This window comes from Helicoverpa armigera, chromosome 19 (assembly GCF_030705265.1).
Source record: "Helicoverpa armigera isolate CAAS_96S chromosome 19, ASM3070526v1, whole genome shotgun sequence".
Taxonomy (NCBI): domain Eukaryota; kingdom Metazoa; phylum Arthropoda; class Insecta; order Lepidoptera; family Noctuidae; genus Helicoverpa; species Helicoverpa armigera.
The window spans coordinates 10,710,336-10,726,464 of record NC_087138.1 but is presented as its reverse complement, the minus strand read 5'-3'; the positions used below and the strand labels follow the sequence as shown (position 1 = coordinate 10,726,464).

The window sequence follows — 16,129 nt, the reverse complement described above, 5'->3', positions numbered from 1 at the left end:
TTCAGCTCACTTATTATAAAGTTTTAATTATTGTGATCATAAAGTAATTACCTATTCAATAACCGTGATGAAAGAGCAAAAGAATTTTTATTATGAACTGAACTTACAAAGGAAAAACTGTGATGCTGAAAAATACAATTCTACTTAATAAAGAAAAAATCTTAAGTATCGGTAATTTTTATAACACAAAGGCTGAATTAAAGACCCGCTGTTTTATATTCTATGCCTGACATTACAAGGGGTTGAATTTTTTATCAGTTTGGTATTTCGAAACCAAGAAGGGTTTTTATAAAAATTCTAACGAAAATCCCGAGTAACAAAGACCTGAAATAATAAGACCTTGTCAAAATGAAAGCCTGTAATAGCATTGAAGTAATGACGATGGCCGTACTAAAGCAGTTTTTAATTACGCTTATATTTCTACTTAATTTATCAACTGAACATTTAATTTTAAATTATTTTTAAAATAGCAGCGTCCTGCTGGTCTGACAAAATGTTTTATGAATAACATTACAGAAAAGCATAATTCCACTTCAAAACTTCGATAGATATTTCAGCAAAAGCGCTTTCCATCACAAAATCCCTTAAACCATATAAAATTTGACACGTACGCGGGGTTTTCGCACGATATTGGCAAAATCGGGAACGATAAAGCCACACGTGCCTTAAAAATACCATTTGTGACTAAACACTGGGAGTTTTAGCTGTAAATGTGAATTTACATGCCATTACTGTGCACGGGACTGGGAAAAACGGGCCTTGTGAGGCCTAACGATAGGCTGGCGGCGCGCGATAATCGCCCTGTATTGAAGTTGCTCAACTAAACCACTATATTATGTTAGCTCCCAAGAACTTTCCATTGTAATAACCTTTTGGTGATAACTTCATTGTTGAAATGAATTTTATGCGAGAAAGTTTATTATACCTGCTTGATATAAATTGTGCAATGGTACAGAATCATTTTAAATGACCACCATTTTATTACATAATTTTGTATCATGTCTATGCTGAATGCTGTCATTAAAACGGTCCTTTCTTTTTAATAATATAATTAGGCTAAGCAATTAAGTTTGATTGTAGCTGGGGGAGTATATACCGTTTTGTTTAGTCATTACAGTCAGGTTGTGTTTCATTTACATTAATTAATGGCTCTAGCTCGTCAATGTATTACCATTCCATTAGCGGACACAACCATTCAGAGCCGTATTAGAATATATTTTCAATTTGGGACATCGATCCTCCGCGTATTTTGAATTCACGATATATTTGTCTCTTGAAATTCAGCATCATTTACATAAAGATCATATTGGGATTTTATAAGATAGTTCTGCAGACGTATTTCGTAAATACCTCCAATCATTCCGAATGAGTATCTCCCTGACCCTTAAGGGTTAGTACGAAAGTTTTCCAATAAATCTAAATATATAAAACTCAAAGGTGACTGACTGACATAGTGATCTATCAACGCACAGCTGAAACCACTGGACGGATCGGGCTGAAATTGGCATGCAGGTAGATGTTATGACGTAGGCATCCGCTAAGAAAGGATTTTGATCAATTCTGCCCCCAAAGGGATAAAATAGGGGATGAAAGTTTGTATGAAACTTGCCCACGCAGACGAAGTTGCGGGCAACAGCTAGTGTAGCATATACATCAGAGTAATATAAAGGCTAATTTTTACATGACTGCGGGAAGTAGTTTCCACGGGACAACGGGTAAAACCGGGGACAACAACTAGTGTTATATAAATTGTTAAATAAATAATAATTCAATCACGATTTATAAAGGTCGTCTATTTTTGTCGTTAATTACGAGTAATATAGATTTTATGAAATGTCACGTTCAAATAGTTATTTTCGTAACTTGCGTCATAATAACGCAATAATTTGTGCCTGTAAATAAAATTATGTTTCACCTACAAATTAAACGCTTTGCACAAAGTCCATCGAAATTGTACTCATTAGAGTAGAAAATAGTTATATTACTTTCATCAGGTTCTCATTATGTTGATATTGAATTTATTTTCATTATGATATTTCTATTAGTATTAAGTGAATTCTACACTGCTATGCATTCGTATATGTTTATTACATAAACAATTTGACCGCGGTCCCAATCAGTTAGGGTTGGTTGCCATAAGGCGTTGTTACTGAGCCCAAATTCCTCCGATAAATACTTGGCAAAACCCTATTCTTCATTCTGTATTAGGTAACTTTTGCCACAAATGTTTGCCTTGCTTACTGTTACAATTTCGACCACCGATAAGTTTTCATTCAATTTCGACCTTATTTCGATCTTTGCAGAAATGTGGACGAATATGAAATATCTTTCCAATCCGAAATGCTCCGTCGAAATAGTCTGTTAAAGAAATTTAATTTTTTGAAGTAATTTGCTTTTCTAAACTAATTTAGTAGTTCAAGAGGAGCTGTCGAAAGTTAGTTGGATGAGATGAGTTTACTTGGAGTATTTTTCACTTCAATTTTAATAATACCTAACCAGGTTTGGTTTTGTAAATTGTTCAATATTAAACTTTAACCCGTACAGTAAATTAAACCCACCCAAAACAAAAATTTGAAAGACTGCCAAGTTCGATAATATGGGAATGCTTCGCCTATAAAAGAAGTGAGATCTGAATAAGTACCAAGTTCCATACACATACCTCAGTTAAAAATAGTTACTTTTTAATGATGTTACTTGGCAAGTTTTCATACACCTTGTTATAAACCTACTAAACGCAATGAATCAAGTATTTAATTTTCTATTAAAACTTGCCAAGTAATCATCATTAAAAAGTAACTATTTTTAACTGAGGTATGTGTATGGAACTTGGTACTTATTCAGATCTCACTTCTTTTATAGGCGAAGCATTCCCATATTATCGAACTTGGCAGTCTTTCACATTTTTGTTTTGGGTGGGATCTCATTTATTTTTGTAAGGTTGTTTATTTTATTTTTTTCTTATGATGAAGTTAGTTAAAGAAATGTCTCATTTATACTATCTTTTACATTTTTTAATATGCACTATGTTTCTTACAAAGAAATGAACTAGATTAACTAAATGGACTAGATTTACCAACTGACTAACATGACATGTTATCATATATTATGTTCGTGGATCAAAGTTACACATTCGTTATTTTCGAAAGTGATTCACACTTGGCCGTTTTCAGATTTTTACTTTACTTTGACTAAATACAAATCTTTGTACCATTCGAAGATATATTATATAAATATAGATAAATTTAGTTCGTTTTAGTTCCTTAGGGGTATAAATTTACACCGGGTATAAAACACCTTCATTATTTTGAAACCGACTCACACTTGGCCATTTTCAGATTTTTCCCTTTACCTTGACATAAAGACCTACCTCCATGCCAAATTTCAAGTCAATACGACCATTGGAAGTGGTCTAGGTTTTTGATGAGTGAGTCAGTGAATCAGTGAATCAGTGAATAAGAGTATAGTAAAAATAGCGATTTTCTGACGTCAATATCTCAAGACCTACAATAGGTATATTAATGAAATTTTGTATTTTAGATAAGTGAGTCGGTCTCAACAGATACTAGAAATTTGATATGCGTAAATAAAATAGATTTTGAGTTACAGGGGGGTCGAATTTGGCCCGAAATGGTTCGTGTAATATAACCCACGGCCGGTGTGTCGCCTTTTTTGCTCGAACTTGGCGGACACACTGCCGTGTGTCTAGATCTGCTTCGGTAGCATCTATGAGTCGAGCGCAACACTCTTATTACGTGTAAAATCAAATTATTACCTTTAGCGTCTGCTTTTCTTGGAAACAGTTACCTGGGGATTATTACGTTGTTATCATTTTGTCTGAGTATTTATAAAGCAGAGAAATGATAAGTCGAGATATGATTGTTTTTTCTTTTGTAGAATTTTAATATTTATTATTTTGTGTGCAGCCTTTCGACAAGTGCTACATCGGCGCGACGGCGGAGCTGGACGAGGAGCGCGTGTTCTGCGGTCAGATGGCTGCCATCTATCTGTTCGGCGAGGCGCTCACCACGCACCAGATCTGCGCCATGCACAGGCTGGGGCCCGGCTATAAGGTCAGTCACACTACAACCATTAGTCGTACCTATATCTTGTTAGAAAATTCTTATATTGATCTATAGTGTGTGTTTTACCTAATTCGATGTATTCTACAGGTTTTTAATGAATTTTATTTTACATTTGTTTCTTGCTTACCATGGAAACAGAGTCAATTCCGATTCGACAACGAATGCAACATCAGTTTGCCGGAGAATCATAAAAGGGTGAGCGAGACGACCGCTCCCAAGCTTGAAAACGCTGATGTTCCCCCTCCTCCCGATCCCGAAAGTTCCCCCCAAACTCCTGAGATCCAGTCGCCTGATGTAGCTTCTCCCGAAGAGGACACTAAGCCAGCAGAGACAGAAGAAGCATGCGTAGTAGTGAAGGAAGACGCGACGCCGCGCGGGCGCCGCCTGGCGGACGAGGCGCGCGAAGTGGCCGCCGCGCATGCCTCCATGCTCGTAGATATTGAAGCATGCAAGCGTGTAAGCATGCCGCGCCGCTTGCCCTTTACTCAGTTTATGTTTTGTCCTGCATCTGTGTATAGTCACGCGCTCACAGCACTCCCTGTACAGTGTCAGTAATGTCTCGTGGTCGTGTGGTGGCAGGGTCAGTTCCGCTTCGACGCAGAGTGCCACCCGCCGCTGCCGGCCGCGGACGTGCGCACGGACCGCTACGGCGACCTCATTCACGATCCCACGCAGAACGTCCACGACGTAAGACGAATGTCTCTTACACGGGTTTAATCTTGTTGGAAGCGGATTCCTGGATTTACATTTCTACATTTTCCACTAACTAGATGGTGTCTTGGGTTACAGATTTAATCAAGCAAACTGCATGCAATGGTATTACTCTGTCTAACTTTGATAAAGACTTGCGGCGAACAAATTAACAACCGTAATTATAGTCTGTGCTTGCGAACAGATTTCTTAAACGAATATAATTAATTGCACAAAAGGTAACGAACCGACAAAAGCCGACTTAATTTCTTTGATTGTTAGAAATCGTAAAAGTAATGCGATTTTCTGAGAAAATTAGCTAAATCGCTCGATTAATCAAACAGATTGCCAACTCGATATTCTGGAGAATTTGCACAAATATTTAATCTAACGTTCAAAGTAAAATCATTTGCAACCTTAACGATGTCACTGTGTTTGTATGATTAATGTTTCGCGAAAATTCATTTAGAATCCGTTTTAAATTATATCTTCGATAAATATTGACCTGGACTTCATCAGAGAGAACTTAGTACTTTAGTTTCTTCTGTAGGCAGCTCTGATTTAATGAGATATACGACGTCACCGGAGATTCAACTTTAATATGAATATGAACTAGTGAGGCTAGTGGGTATCGGTTTTGTTGGCGTGTCTGCCCGCGCCGCTCAATCTGAACTTACTCAAAAGTTATTTATTGCCCTCGGATCGTAAAAGTTTCAGGTAACATTCAGGGCTTCATTAGTCCTAAATAAATAAGGGTTCGAATCCATCGCTACTGTGTTATGTTTTACCAACACTGATTTAACATTTACTCTGCCAACGAACTTCTACCACTTGCTCTTGATTAAAGAAACAGGCTGCCGCCATTTAACACTCCGTACAAATGAAATGGAAATAAGGCAGAAAGCACTTGTAGAAACGTAATATAATGTTGTTGTTACTCCTAATGCAGAAAGGACAAAGCCATTCAAAGATTCCGAAAACAGTACCCAACGGTGCGGTTTAATACGGGTTTATCAATTAACAAACATTCGGAAAGGGGTGAATGAGCAATTTTCGCAAAGTGCCATGGTATTGGCGAGTTGGGGACTCAGAGCCGCTGTCCACGGCTGGGTGCACGGGTCCCGCGGAGCACGCAACTCGTCTCACAAGTTTGGGGTTGGCAGTTACCGCACGATGAAGGCACCGGGTCGGCCATTCGATACGCCTCGTAATGGCCGCTCCCTCTTGCGGTTTCATTATAATTCGACTTGAGAAAATCTCCTCCCAGTCTCAGTGAAAGCTGCCAGTTATTTATAGTAGTGCTCTCAGACATTTTCCAGGTTTACTCAGCTCTCGAATCGTTTACGGTCTTTGACGACATTGCTCTGAAAAACTTTCTTGAAGCGGATTAATCTAATCTCGACTTACACTGAATAAATACTTTGTGAACGTTGTATTTTTTGTTCTTTGTGGAGTTAGTTTAAAATGTAGCCTGATCTAATTTATGACAGACTAAATAGAGGATTTATTATTTATTTTACTTGTATAAGTAAGAGCTTTCGTTTGTTAGTCTAATTTAAGATATTATCTGAGGATTAAGAAAAGGCTAAAATAATTTGATATGTTATTACATTTTACTCTAAATCACCCAACTATCGAAAACAAATGGAATACTTGCATATTATTAAAAAAAAAAATTAAGAGTTGCTAAAATAGTTTGTTTGACGAAATCATAAAAATAGAATTAATTTTACTTCTTTCTAAACTCGATTCAAGTTTCGAAAGCAATTTAAATGCTTCTAAGAAAATAGTAGGTAGATTAAGATTATCTGTAATGAGTTTCAGAGTCTTACAGGCATCAAGTTCGTGTTTCAGATAATGGAGCACTTTGTATGCTTTCTGAAGTATATTCTCCCGTGTACACCACATTTAAAATAGCTTTAAATATTCAAGAACGTGCCTCAGTGTTTGTGTAATCCTGGCAGTCACTCTCTTTTGATTAGCTATGAAAACCTCTTGACTTAGTAACGTACCTGCTCGCTTATACTTACACTCCTTTGTCTTGAATTATACTTCAGTAATAACTTTAAAAAATTGAGCAACACTAGGTCAGCAGGTACGTCTGCGAATTCCTGTTTTCCCACCGAGATATTCAAGAAGTTATAATATGACAAAGTTGCGAGCAAAAGATAAAAAAATAAGTGGAGCCGCTGCCGGAATGCAATTAAAAGTTTCCTAATTGATTTTTTTATTAATTATGACAGAGTTACGGATAATAATGAGTTTGTGAAGCTTCGCCATCGCTCTCGGCGTACTAATTTGACTAATATCCACGCGTCTCATCAAACTGCTACTTGAGAACGTAGCTTCATAAATATTCCACGACAATCTTGCTTTTTTCCTAGAAATTAAATTAAGGAAATTGTATTTTTAATTTGGTGAGGGATCCATAATTGCGCGGCGACAGCAAAATGTTTATTTCGATTGTTTATTTAGGCGCACCGACATCCACCGACCTGCCATTAACATTATAATTTAACCGCTATTGCTCCCACTGCCCTGCAGGTGATGAGAAGGTCGGGAGTTCAACTATTTACGCGCAATATAGGTAGCTATATCCTGATATAACTATTCTTTCTTTTTGCCGTTAAATAATATTCAACGTAAACATAACTTGTTTCCATGTATTTTATTTTTCCTAGAAAAATGTAGAAGATATTGAAGCGTTCTGCAAATACTTTTACCAGGAGCGCATATATTTGCACATGGTTCGTAAGTTAAATAAAGTTACAGGCAGCGAGCAGTTTATTGGCGAGGCTAGTGTAACCTTTCAACCTTCTTGCGTTCGTCGCAGCTTTATGGTTCGCACACAGCCATATAACTTTTCTAGTGTGACGTAATAAAACAAGTTGCGTAATGAGAATGTACTTCGCACGTAAATTTTAGGGGCAGTAAAACGAATTTTATGTGCAATTTTGACGGAAGGTTGATTTTGACAACCCCGTTTTCGCAGTAAATAGACTTCATTTGAAAGCTTTGTTTGTACTTTATTTTCTGTATAAATGTATACTACGTGTTTTTTAGGGATGATGCGATATAAATCTGTATATTTATATGTCTGGGAGTGGTGGGAGGTCGACAACCTCACGTCTATGATATCGTTAGTACACAGTTCACGTTTTTACGCCAACACTGTATGAGAAAATTGGAAAATGTTACCAACTGAAAGATTTCTGTAATAATTCATACTGTCGACAACATAAATTCGAGAAAATACTTTTTTTGTTAAAAAAGTTTAGACTGTCCTCTAACAGAATTTTAATCATAACGCAAATTAATGTTTGACTTGGACGGAATATTTTGTGGCGCGCATTCGGCATTCCTAATTAGACAGATATGGACTTCTCTCATTGTTTTCTTAGTTAAAAAGAAAAATAATAAATTATTCTGTCGGCATCTCCCGACTGACGAGGGCTCATTATTATTATCTACATTAAGCCTAGTTAGGTCTGCCACTCAAATTATCTAGTACTACTAATATAATTGAGCTGATTTTCTTTTGAGTATAAAATTAGATTATTTTTTAATATTCATTTTATAGAAAATCATTCTTCATTTCTCATAGGCTGTTTGGAATGGTACCTTGACAAGACTGTCAACTTGCAAGCGCGGGAAAAAACTAAACTGAACCATAGTTTTACAACATTAGTTTTTTATTGTTGGGTTCAGTTTATGTACATATTTACATGACGTAAAAAAAGCCTTATTTATACATATATACAACTAAAAAATGGCATCAAAAAACTCCTCATCGCTGCCCACCGGGAGTGTACCCAAGAGGCTGGCAGCATTGCCACGTTGGATGGCAATGCTTAATTTTTGACCAAAATAAAAACCAGCCTTTGGGTCACTTGAAGTGTCAGCAAGTCGCTTTGCCAGATCTTTAAAAAGCAGATGAGCACTTGGACCCCACGGCCCGAGGGTTTCAACCCCAAACGGCTCAAAGGTATAGTTACCAACCAGGGTGCTATATTTGCGCCGTTTGAGGTTCTCTGCAGCCGCAGCAGCGGAACCAGCACATCGCGCCGAGCTAGGAAGGTGAGATGGTGCAAGAGTATCGACACAAGTCGCGTCCCATACTAAAGACCTACCCATCTTCCACGGGAACAACGACATACCGTCTGGTCTCTTGCCATCGTCGCGTGCCAGACCACTGGGTTCTAATATGGCTGGAACGCCTACGGCAACAAGAGCGCGACGGATTATGTCATTGATATTCGCATGCCGTGCAAATCGTCCCGCGCTGCGGCTGCACGACAAGCCGTGGTGTCCAAGGCTGCTGACAGCTTCGCCACAGTGGCAGCGGTGAGGAGAGCAGCACGGAGCACCCAAACGCAGGCAGCAAGCCGGAAAGTGGTGTCGTCAAACAATGTGCCTATGTTTGACGACGGAAGTGCCAGAAGCCATAGACCCGACTCCCATTCGCCCACAGCCAGAAGGCGCGCTCGCTCTGCAGAAGAAATTGACGTATTTAGCAGATTATTCCGTATAACTCTGCAGAGCGGCTCATCCCACTGTCTCTGGGAGGACGGGTTGACGGGTGGATCAGTATTCGGGCAGGTGATTTTCCAAGCCTCTACAGCCTCAGACAGACATGGTACCTCGCAATTGGCCAGTGTGATAGGAAGAATTTTCCTGGTCAATTGCTCAGTACCATGGACGGAGGATATAAAGGCCGGTAGGCTAATACTTGAAATTTTGCGGAAATTAGATTTAATAAATCTTGAGTTCTAATAAATATTAATTACGAATTAAGTTTTAATAAATTCTTTATGAAAAGTCTGGCGTCACAAAAGATTTTACATGAACTCATTCTGTTAGTTATGGAGCATATAGTTAAGTTGGCCGGGGGTGCAGAAGGGTGCGGGGTGGTGTTAGTTCCCGGCCTGTCGCGGCATTCTACAAGTTTTATTAAGGAGCGGAACTAACTTGTGACACCAGACTATGGCGGGTTTCAGGCAACGACGTAAAGTTCCGCAGCACGCGGGAATTGTTGTGCTCTTTCCAACTAAATGTACAACTATTTCCAAAATGAGAAGTTATTGTAATTTGCGCAATAATAGACAAATATCACTATATCTAAGGTTTGCATGAAAACTTGAATTAGTTTAATTAATTTAACATAATTGTCAGTTATTAAGATATTGATAACGTCTCGCTATAAATCCGTTTCGCAAGCAAACCTAATCATCTTAATAGGTATCGTATGTCAAGCACTAACGGGTATCTAACTAAATAATAACACCACTAACCCGCCTGTACTAATTGAATGTGAAATTAAGCCATTGATATCGCGGTTATCAATTAATCACATCCAGTTGCAAATCAATTGGGCAGCAGATGCTTCCTAATTAATTACTATGTAAAGTACTTGCTCGATGCAACATATAATTGATTGGATATTTCGCGACAAGAACAGAAATTTCAATACATATCGTATGCTAACTAAAGTTAGCAAATACAATTAAATTAATGTTTTCTATACAATACAAACATAACAACCAATTTCTTTGCGCAAATCCTCTTGCAATATCATCCTCCGAGCCTTTTTCCCAAACTATGTTGGGGTCGGCTTCCAGTCTAACCGGATGTAGCTGAGTACCAGTGCTTTACAAGGAACGACTGCCCTGCCTGACCTCCTCAACCCAGTTACCCGGGGAACCCGATACCCCTTGGTTAGACTGGTGTCAGACTTACTGGCTTCTGACTACCCGTAACGACTGCCAAGGATGTTCAATGACAGCCGGGACCTACAGTTTAACGTGCCATCCGAAACACAGTCATTGGTGTCTAAGATATACTTAGAAAGTACATACAAACTTAGAAAAGTTGCATTGGTACTTGCCTGACCTGGAATCGAACCCGCGCCCTCATACTCGAGAGGTTGGTTCTTTGCCCACTAGGCCACCACGACTTTCAATAAAACAGGAAATATTTTATCAACGTACTAGGAGAGAAGAATTTAAAGGATTTGTCGCATCCAGCCTGGCTGTCAGGCATTCGCGTGCAGAACATAGCGGCACTGCATTTTAAAGCAAAACAATCTTGTGTAACGAGATGGCTACGGCAGTCGTCCGACATTGTTTTGCCCCGTCTTATGTATTTTAATATTAAATTGCTGTAGCACGCTCGCGCTGAATTTACTTTAACTTACAAACTTGGTTTTAGGATATTATCTTTGTTGTTTGTTCGTATGGAGACGTAATGAAGCTTTCGTGTTTCATCGTGAGAATATTTTAGATCCTAGAGTAAAACCATCTTCATTCTAATGATAAGGTATTTTCAAAAGACAGTGCAATAAAAAAAAATTGCTCAGATCAAGCTTTGTGCCATAAGACATCGTGGTACATAATAGCGACATTCCATTCAGCTTAACGCCTCGAGAACTGTTTTCAAACACTAACTTTATAAAAGAACGCTCCAGCACTTTAAGTTCCTACAGAGACGTAATTCATGTTAACTAAGTCAAAGACACTCTGTTAAGTGTAAAACTTTTCACTTGCGAACCAGGATGTCATAACTTGCAAGTAGTGCGATAAGCCGGATAGGTACTGCAGCTGGTAACTGCGAGAGTTCATTGCTCCGCCACTGGTGGTATTGTTGTCGCCATGAATACTTGATGATTAACGACTACGACACTATGAACCGCCGGATTATTCGTCTTACTCAAACATTTGTAATGGATAGCTGTCGTTGACTTTGTAAACTGGCATCTCCGTTTATTTCTCAAGTTTAGGATAATCGAGGGGCTGCCAATGCCGTCTGGAGGTGTTAAGATGATTACAAGTTTTAATTGGGGCTTTAGATTTAAAACTTAGTTTCGACAAGCATTTAGGACCGATACTCTTGATTATTTAACTAGTTACTTATGTCCTTAATTTGTTTACGACTAGCTTGGGTAACGAACATTTAACCTTTTCGTCATTGAAATGTCAGCTTGTAACTGGCTAGTTCGTTCATCTGTATTGTGAGCATATTCGATTTATTATACCCTATTAAGAGCTTCGATTGAACGTACAAGTCTACCTCTGAGTCTCGAAAATTCTATGAATGCGAGGAAGATTCTATGAAATAAGGAGAACAAAGAAAAATAAGGTGCAGTTTGTTGCAAATTGCGTTAAGTTTTGCATTGAGGCAGATTTAAATCCACGGGAGCACGTACTGCGGTCTTGTGAGATGCCACCCAATTCAAGTGGAGACTCGCTTGCGGACTCACATAATACTATAAGGAGAATTCTGTTTAGTAAGTTAGTTTACCTAAAACCTTTTATGTGTAGTTTATGCGTGCGTCAATATAATAAAAGGTTTCTTTTCAACTGAAACAAAATATATACTGTGTAATTACATTCCAATATGTGGGTAATTAAATGATCGTTACACAAAGCAAACCGGGTGACTTGTTAACACAACACACGTAATCTCATTAGGTGCACCAGGCGCCCAGAAAGTAGCGAAAGCTTAAGTGCACTCCCGGTGAGACGGTACTTAGATTAGCCCCGGTAATGCACGTCTGGGCTCCGTGCAAACTTCAACCCAGAAAGGATTCACTTTAGAAAGCCACCGGAACCAATGGCACGTGTAGCTTCGATCCCAACTGTCCGAGAATTACTTAAAATTAGTTTTCGATGGCATTAACTGAGTTTAAATGGAATTGGATTTGATAAATGTGGTTTGATGCCTGCGGGAGTCGCTCGGGATTTGTGAATAATAGAGATATCAATTTGTTTTAATGGCCTTTAATGGAGATTATACCAAAGGGTGTGCTCCTACTATTTCGACTCTTTATTTGTTGTTCATATTTTAAACGATAAGTCCTTTAAATCCCGAAAAATTGTATTGCTGAAACGTAACCCAACATTGTTATTTACTCTTTAAAAACATTTTAGTGGCGAAAATCGCTCAGATAAATAGAATATTTTCAAAGGTTTTCCATTAATGAAACTTGTTTCGGTGCTGTCGAGGTCCATACGTCGCCGTCACTCCACTAGGGGGTCACATTCTGAATAGCTTTTAGTGGTCACCTCTCGAGAGGTGACGTCCTCTCGTGGTTTATGTCCACGGTGACACTACTCTGCGGTCGTCGCTTACATTTTTAAGCTTATGCGCTCCTAGTACCTGTAGGTGTTGTGAATTAATGTTGACTGCTACTATTATACATTTTGTGTGTTTATTTATTCAATTGTTATGTGGGATTGTACTTATCGAAATAATGACGGATTTGTTTTCTATTTATTTAACACTTGTGATGCGTTGTAGTTTGGGAAATGTTAATGTAGCATTAAATAATTTAAATAACACATTATTTGAGGGTTTTTTGATAATGTGTAAAAATACTTACCAAATCTACATTTTTCATCTAACCTTTGTGTTTTGTCGTTTTTGTGTTTTATGTGCATTATTATAGGCATACATCTTAAAATTACTGTTTTCCTGGTAAATAGCAGACGCAATGAAAAGCCTTGTATTTTTTAACATACTTAACATTGTTATTTTTTAGATTCTGATGAAAATTGCGTAAGTTATGCTGAAAGGGAAAACAGTTTTTTAAGGTGTAATTTTATAACAGCAGGCTATACTTAACTGTGCTGCTATTGCTTTGCATGTGTTCATGGGTCCTATTCAGTGTTGATTGTTGTATGTTACTTATATTCCTTGAATTTTATACTTATTATCCTTTTAAACATGTATCAAAGCAAACTTTACATGATAAAAAAAAAGTTTAAATTGGAAAAGTTATCATGTGAATGTTTGTCCTTAGCAAAATCCCGATTGAAAATCCTCGCTATATCACAAGTCGCACATCGTGTCTGTCTGAGAGCTGAACAAGCTGGCTCGGTTCTAACATTGTTGTTATGTGACAGGTGTTATACGACGGCAAGTTGTCTTCGGGTATTGTGTTCATGTACAACCCAGTGGCGACGGACGGTCAGCTGTGTCTACAGTCAGCACCCAAAGGAAATGTTTCTTACTTCGTGCACACGCCACATGCACTTATGCTGCAGGTAAATTAACCAGAGATACCGACTATACCTATCTATTCTAATACAATATTATAAAGAGGATTTTTTTTGTTTCCTGTTTGGTACTCAAAGGCTCCAAAACAAATTCTTTACCGTTGGAAACTAGACCATTTCCGTAAAACACAGGCGCTATATTTTGTCTGCCTGCGAAAAGAAAATCCAACGGGACGCGGATCAACAGCTGGTAGACAATAGTTTAGGTAGCTTTGACTCAGAAAAAAATCTATTGTGAACTAAATGGTTGTTGAATTTGTATAGCTTCGCTGTTTAATATTGGTTTCAATCTTCGCCTGTCTATGCTACCCTGGTAGTGAGGGCTCATCGATATGTTGCGAGTTTGGCACGTGATAGGTTTCAGCCACACTGTCCAATTAAGCGCAGTGCGTCCATAGTCGATGTAATATAACCAGTTTTACTGACCACTACACTCTGACTATCTCGAATCCTTCTTTATCTAAACGAACGCACTTACGGTGAGTGCCATTTTACTATAACGGTAAGGAACCATTTTCAGTTGACACATCGCCGCATTTGATCAGTGAGCCAATTCCATGGCTGGTTATGGTTTGGAAACCTACCGATAGGTATAGCTTATTTAAAATACTGTAATAGCTATGATTGGTATCGTCTAAAGAGTAATTTTAATAAGTATGCAAAGTCTGCAAACTCAGACATTAACTAATTTAAAACTCATTCGAATGTAAATAAGTTGAACGCAAGTAAAGTCTTAAGTTACGAAGTTTTCCCCATCTGACCGCGATCGATAGTTTATTATAACAAGACTCCGTTAACATCCGATTACACTACAAAGTGTGGTCTGAAATTCTCAAAGTTCACAAGATGAATAATTACAACTTTTACTTAGAACCTAACTATTGATCTTGGCTAATATCTTTTAATAAAGAAGCTGTAGTTAACTATTAATATTTGAAAAATGTACCTATGTTCATTATTTCTCAAATTAATTAATTAATTCGAAAATGATAACGATAAATCTTTCTAATTACTATTTGTGTTCACAGGAGGTCAAAGCAGTGGTCACACATTCAATACACAGTGCATTAAATTCCATCGGCGGAGTGCAGGTTCTGTTCCCGTTGTTCGCACAACTGGACCTACCGCACGACGCGCCCGCCACCGACCCCAAGAGAGACCCCATGCTCTGGTACGTCATCACTTTAATACTGCCTTATAATAAGCTCTCGGAGACAATATGCCAGCTAATGAGATGCAAAAACTTCCTAGTCAACTAACTTAAGTAGATGTTGCCAAGTTGAGTAAGTCGACAGCAACCCTAACTGCCTAAAATGTTATTACAAAACTTGGCGCGAATTGATTCACTGCGCTACTGAAACAAAGGAAGTGTTGAACGTCCCCTAACAAATTGCTACCTCGGCTCGTAGTTAGTCCACAGTTTGTGCACATTAGTTAGGCTCGAAATAAAGTTTGCTGGATTCCAGAACTAAATCACTGGCATTGGGCTAAGCCAGCGTTTGCGAGTGCCAAAGCCACTCATTAATATTCGTAGTGGCTTCGGGCGCGTTAGTTGGCTAAATGCACTTTCACTGTCGGCCGGCAGTGGGCTCTCCAACTCCATCCCGGCAGAAGCGACTCTGTAATACGACTCGAGAACTAACTCCTCGCAACTCCTAATTGCCTGGTGTCTACTCCGCTTAGCGGAATAGATTTATGAGCGACATTTTGCGGAGACAATTTATATTAGCATAGGGTTGCGAAGGGCGGTTATTAAATTATCAGGCGTGACATTAATTTTAATGAGGATACCTTAAAATGTATGAAATTTAAAACGGGTTCGCAAATATTGAATTAATTTGATAGTTACTCCTTTGATAACATAACCCTTATAATAAAGTGTAAATCGTAGGCGTCTGGCTCGTAATGATGTGGATTACGTTTTACAAAATACGATTTTAAAATACAGACATACGGACTTTCGCTCCAAAGTATTTTGCAAGCTCCATTTTAAATAAATGTATCCCCTCTGAGTTTTTAACGTTAAATTAAACGTAATCCTATTAGTGAGTCAATGGCAGTGCCAGTTTATTTAGCGATACTGCCTCCTGGAAAATAAAACTACATTGGACGATATTGATTCGAAAAACCTTTGCATAATGTTTTCCATTTTCTATACAAATGGCCGTAGGAAAACTTCTAAAGCACATGAATACAAAAATCTGCGCGGGAATATACACATACACAATGGCGTGTTGTGTGTGCCGTCGGTCACACGTGCTTAATATTGACGGAGGTTGAGGCGTATGATAACAGTCGCTCTGA

The 16,129-nt window shown here is 38.4% G+C and overlaps 1 protein-coding gene across 1 annotated transcript in view; it reads left to right on the top strand.

Annotated features, from left to right (window-relative positions):
- Window positions 1-16,129, top strand: part of Rg (rugose) — a 317,709-nt gene that overhangs the window by 127,114 nt on the left and 174,466 nt on the right. The window contains exons 10-14 of the mRNA XM_064039352.1: window positions 3,924-4,070; window positions 4,221-4,538; window positions 4,662-4,769; window positions 13,673-13,813; window positions 14,854-14,996. Coding sequence (XP_063895422.1) covers window positions 3,924-4,070; window positions 4,221-4,538; window positions 4,662-4,769; window positions 13,673-13,813; window positions 14,854-14,996 — 857 coding nt within the window. The remainder of the gene's footprint in view (window positions 1-3,923; window positions 4,071-4,220; window positions 4,539-4,661; window positions 4,770-13,672; window positions 13,814-14,853; window positions 14,997-16,129) is intronic.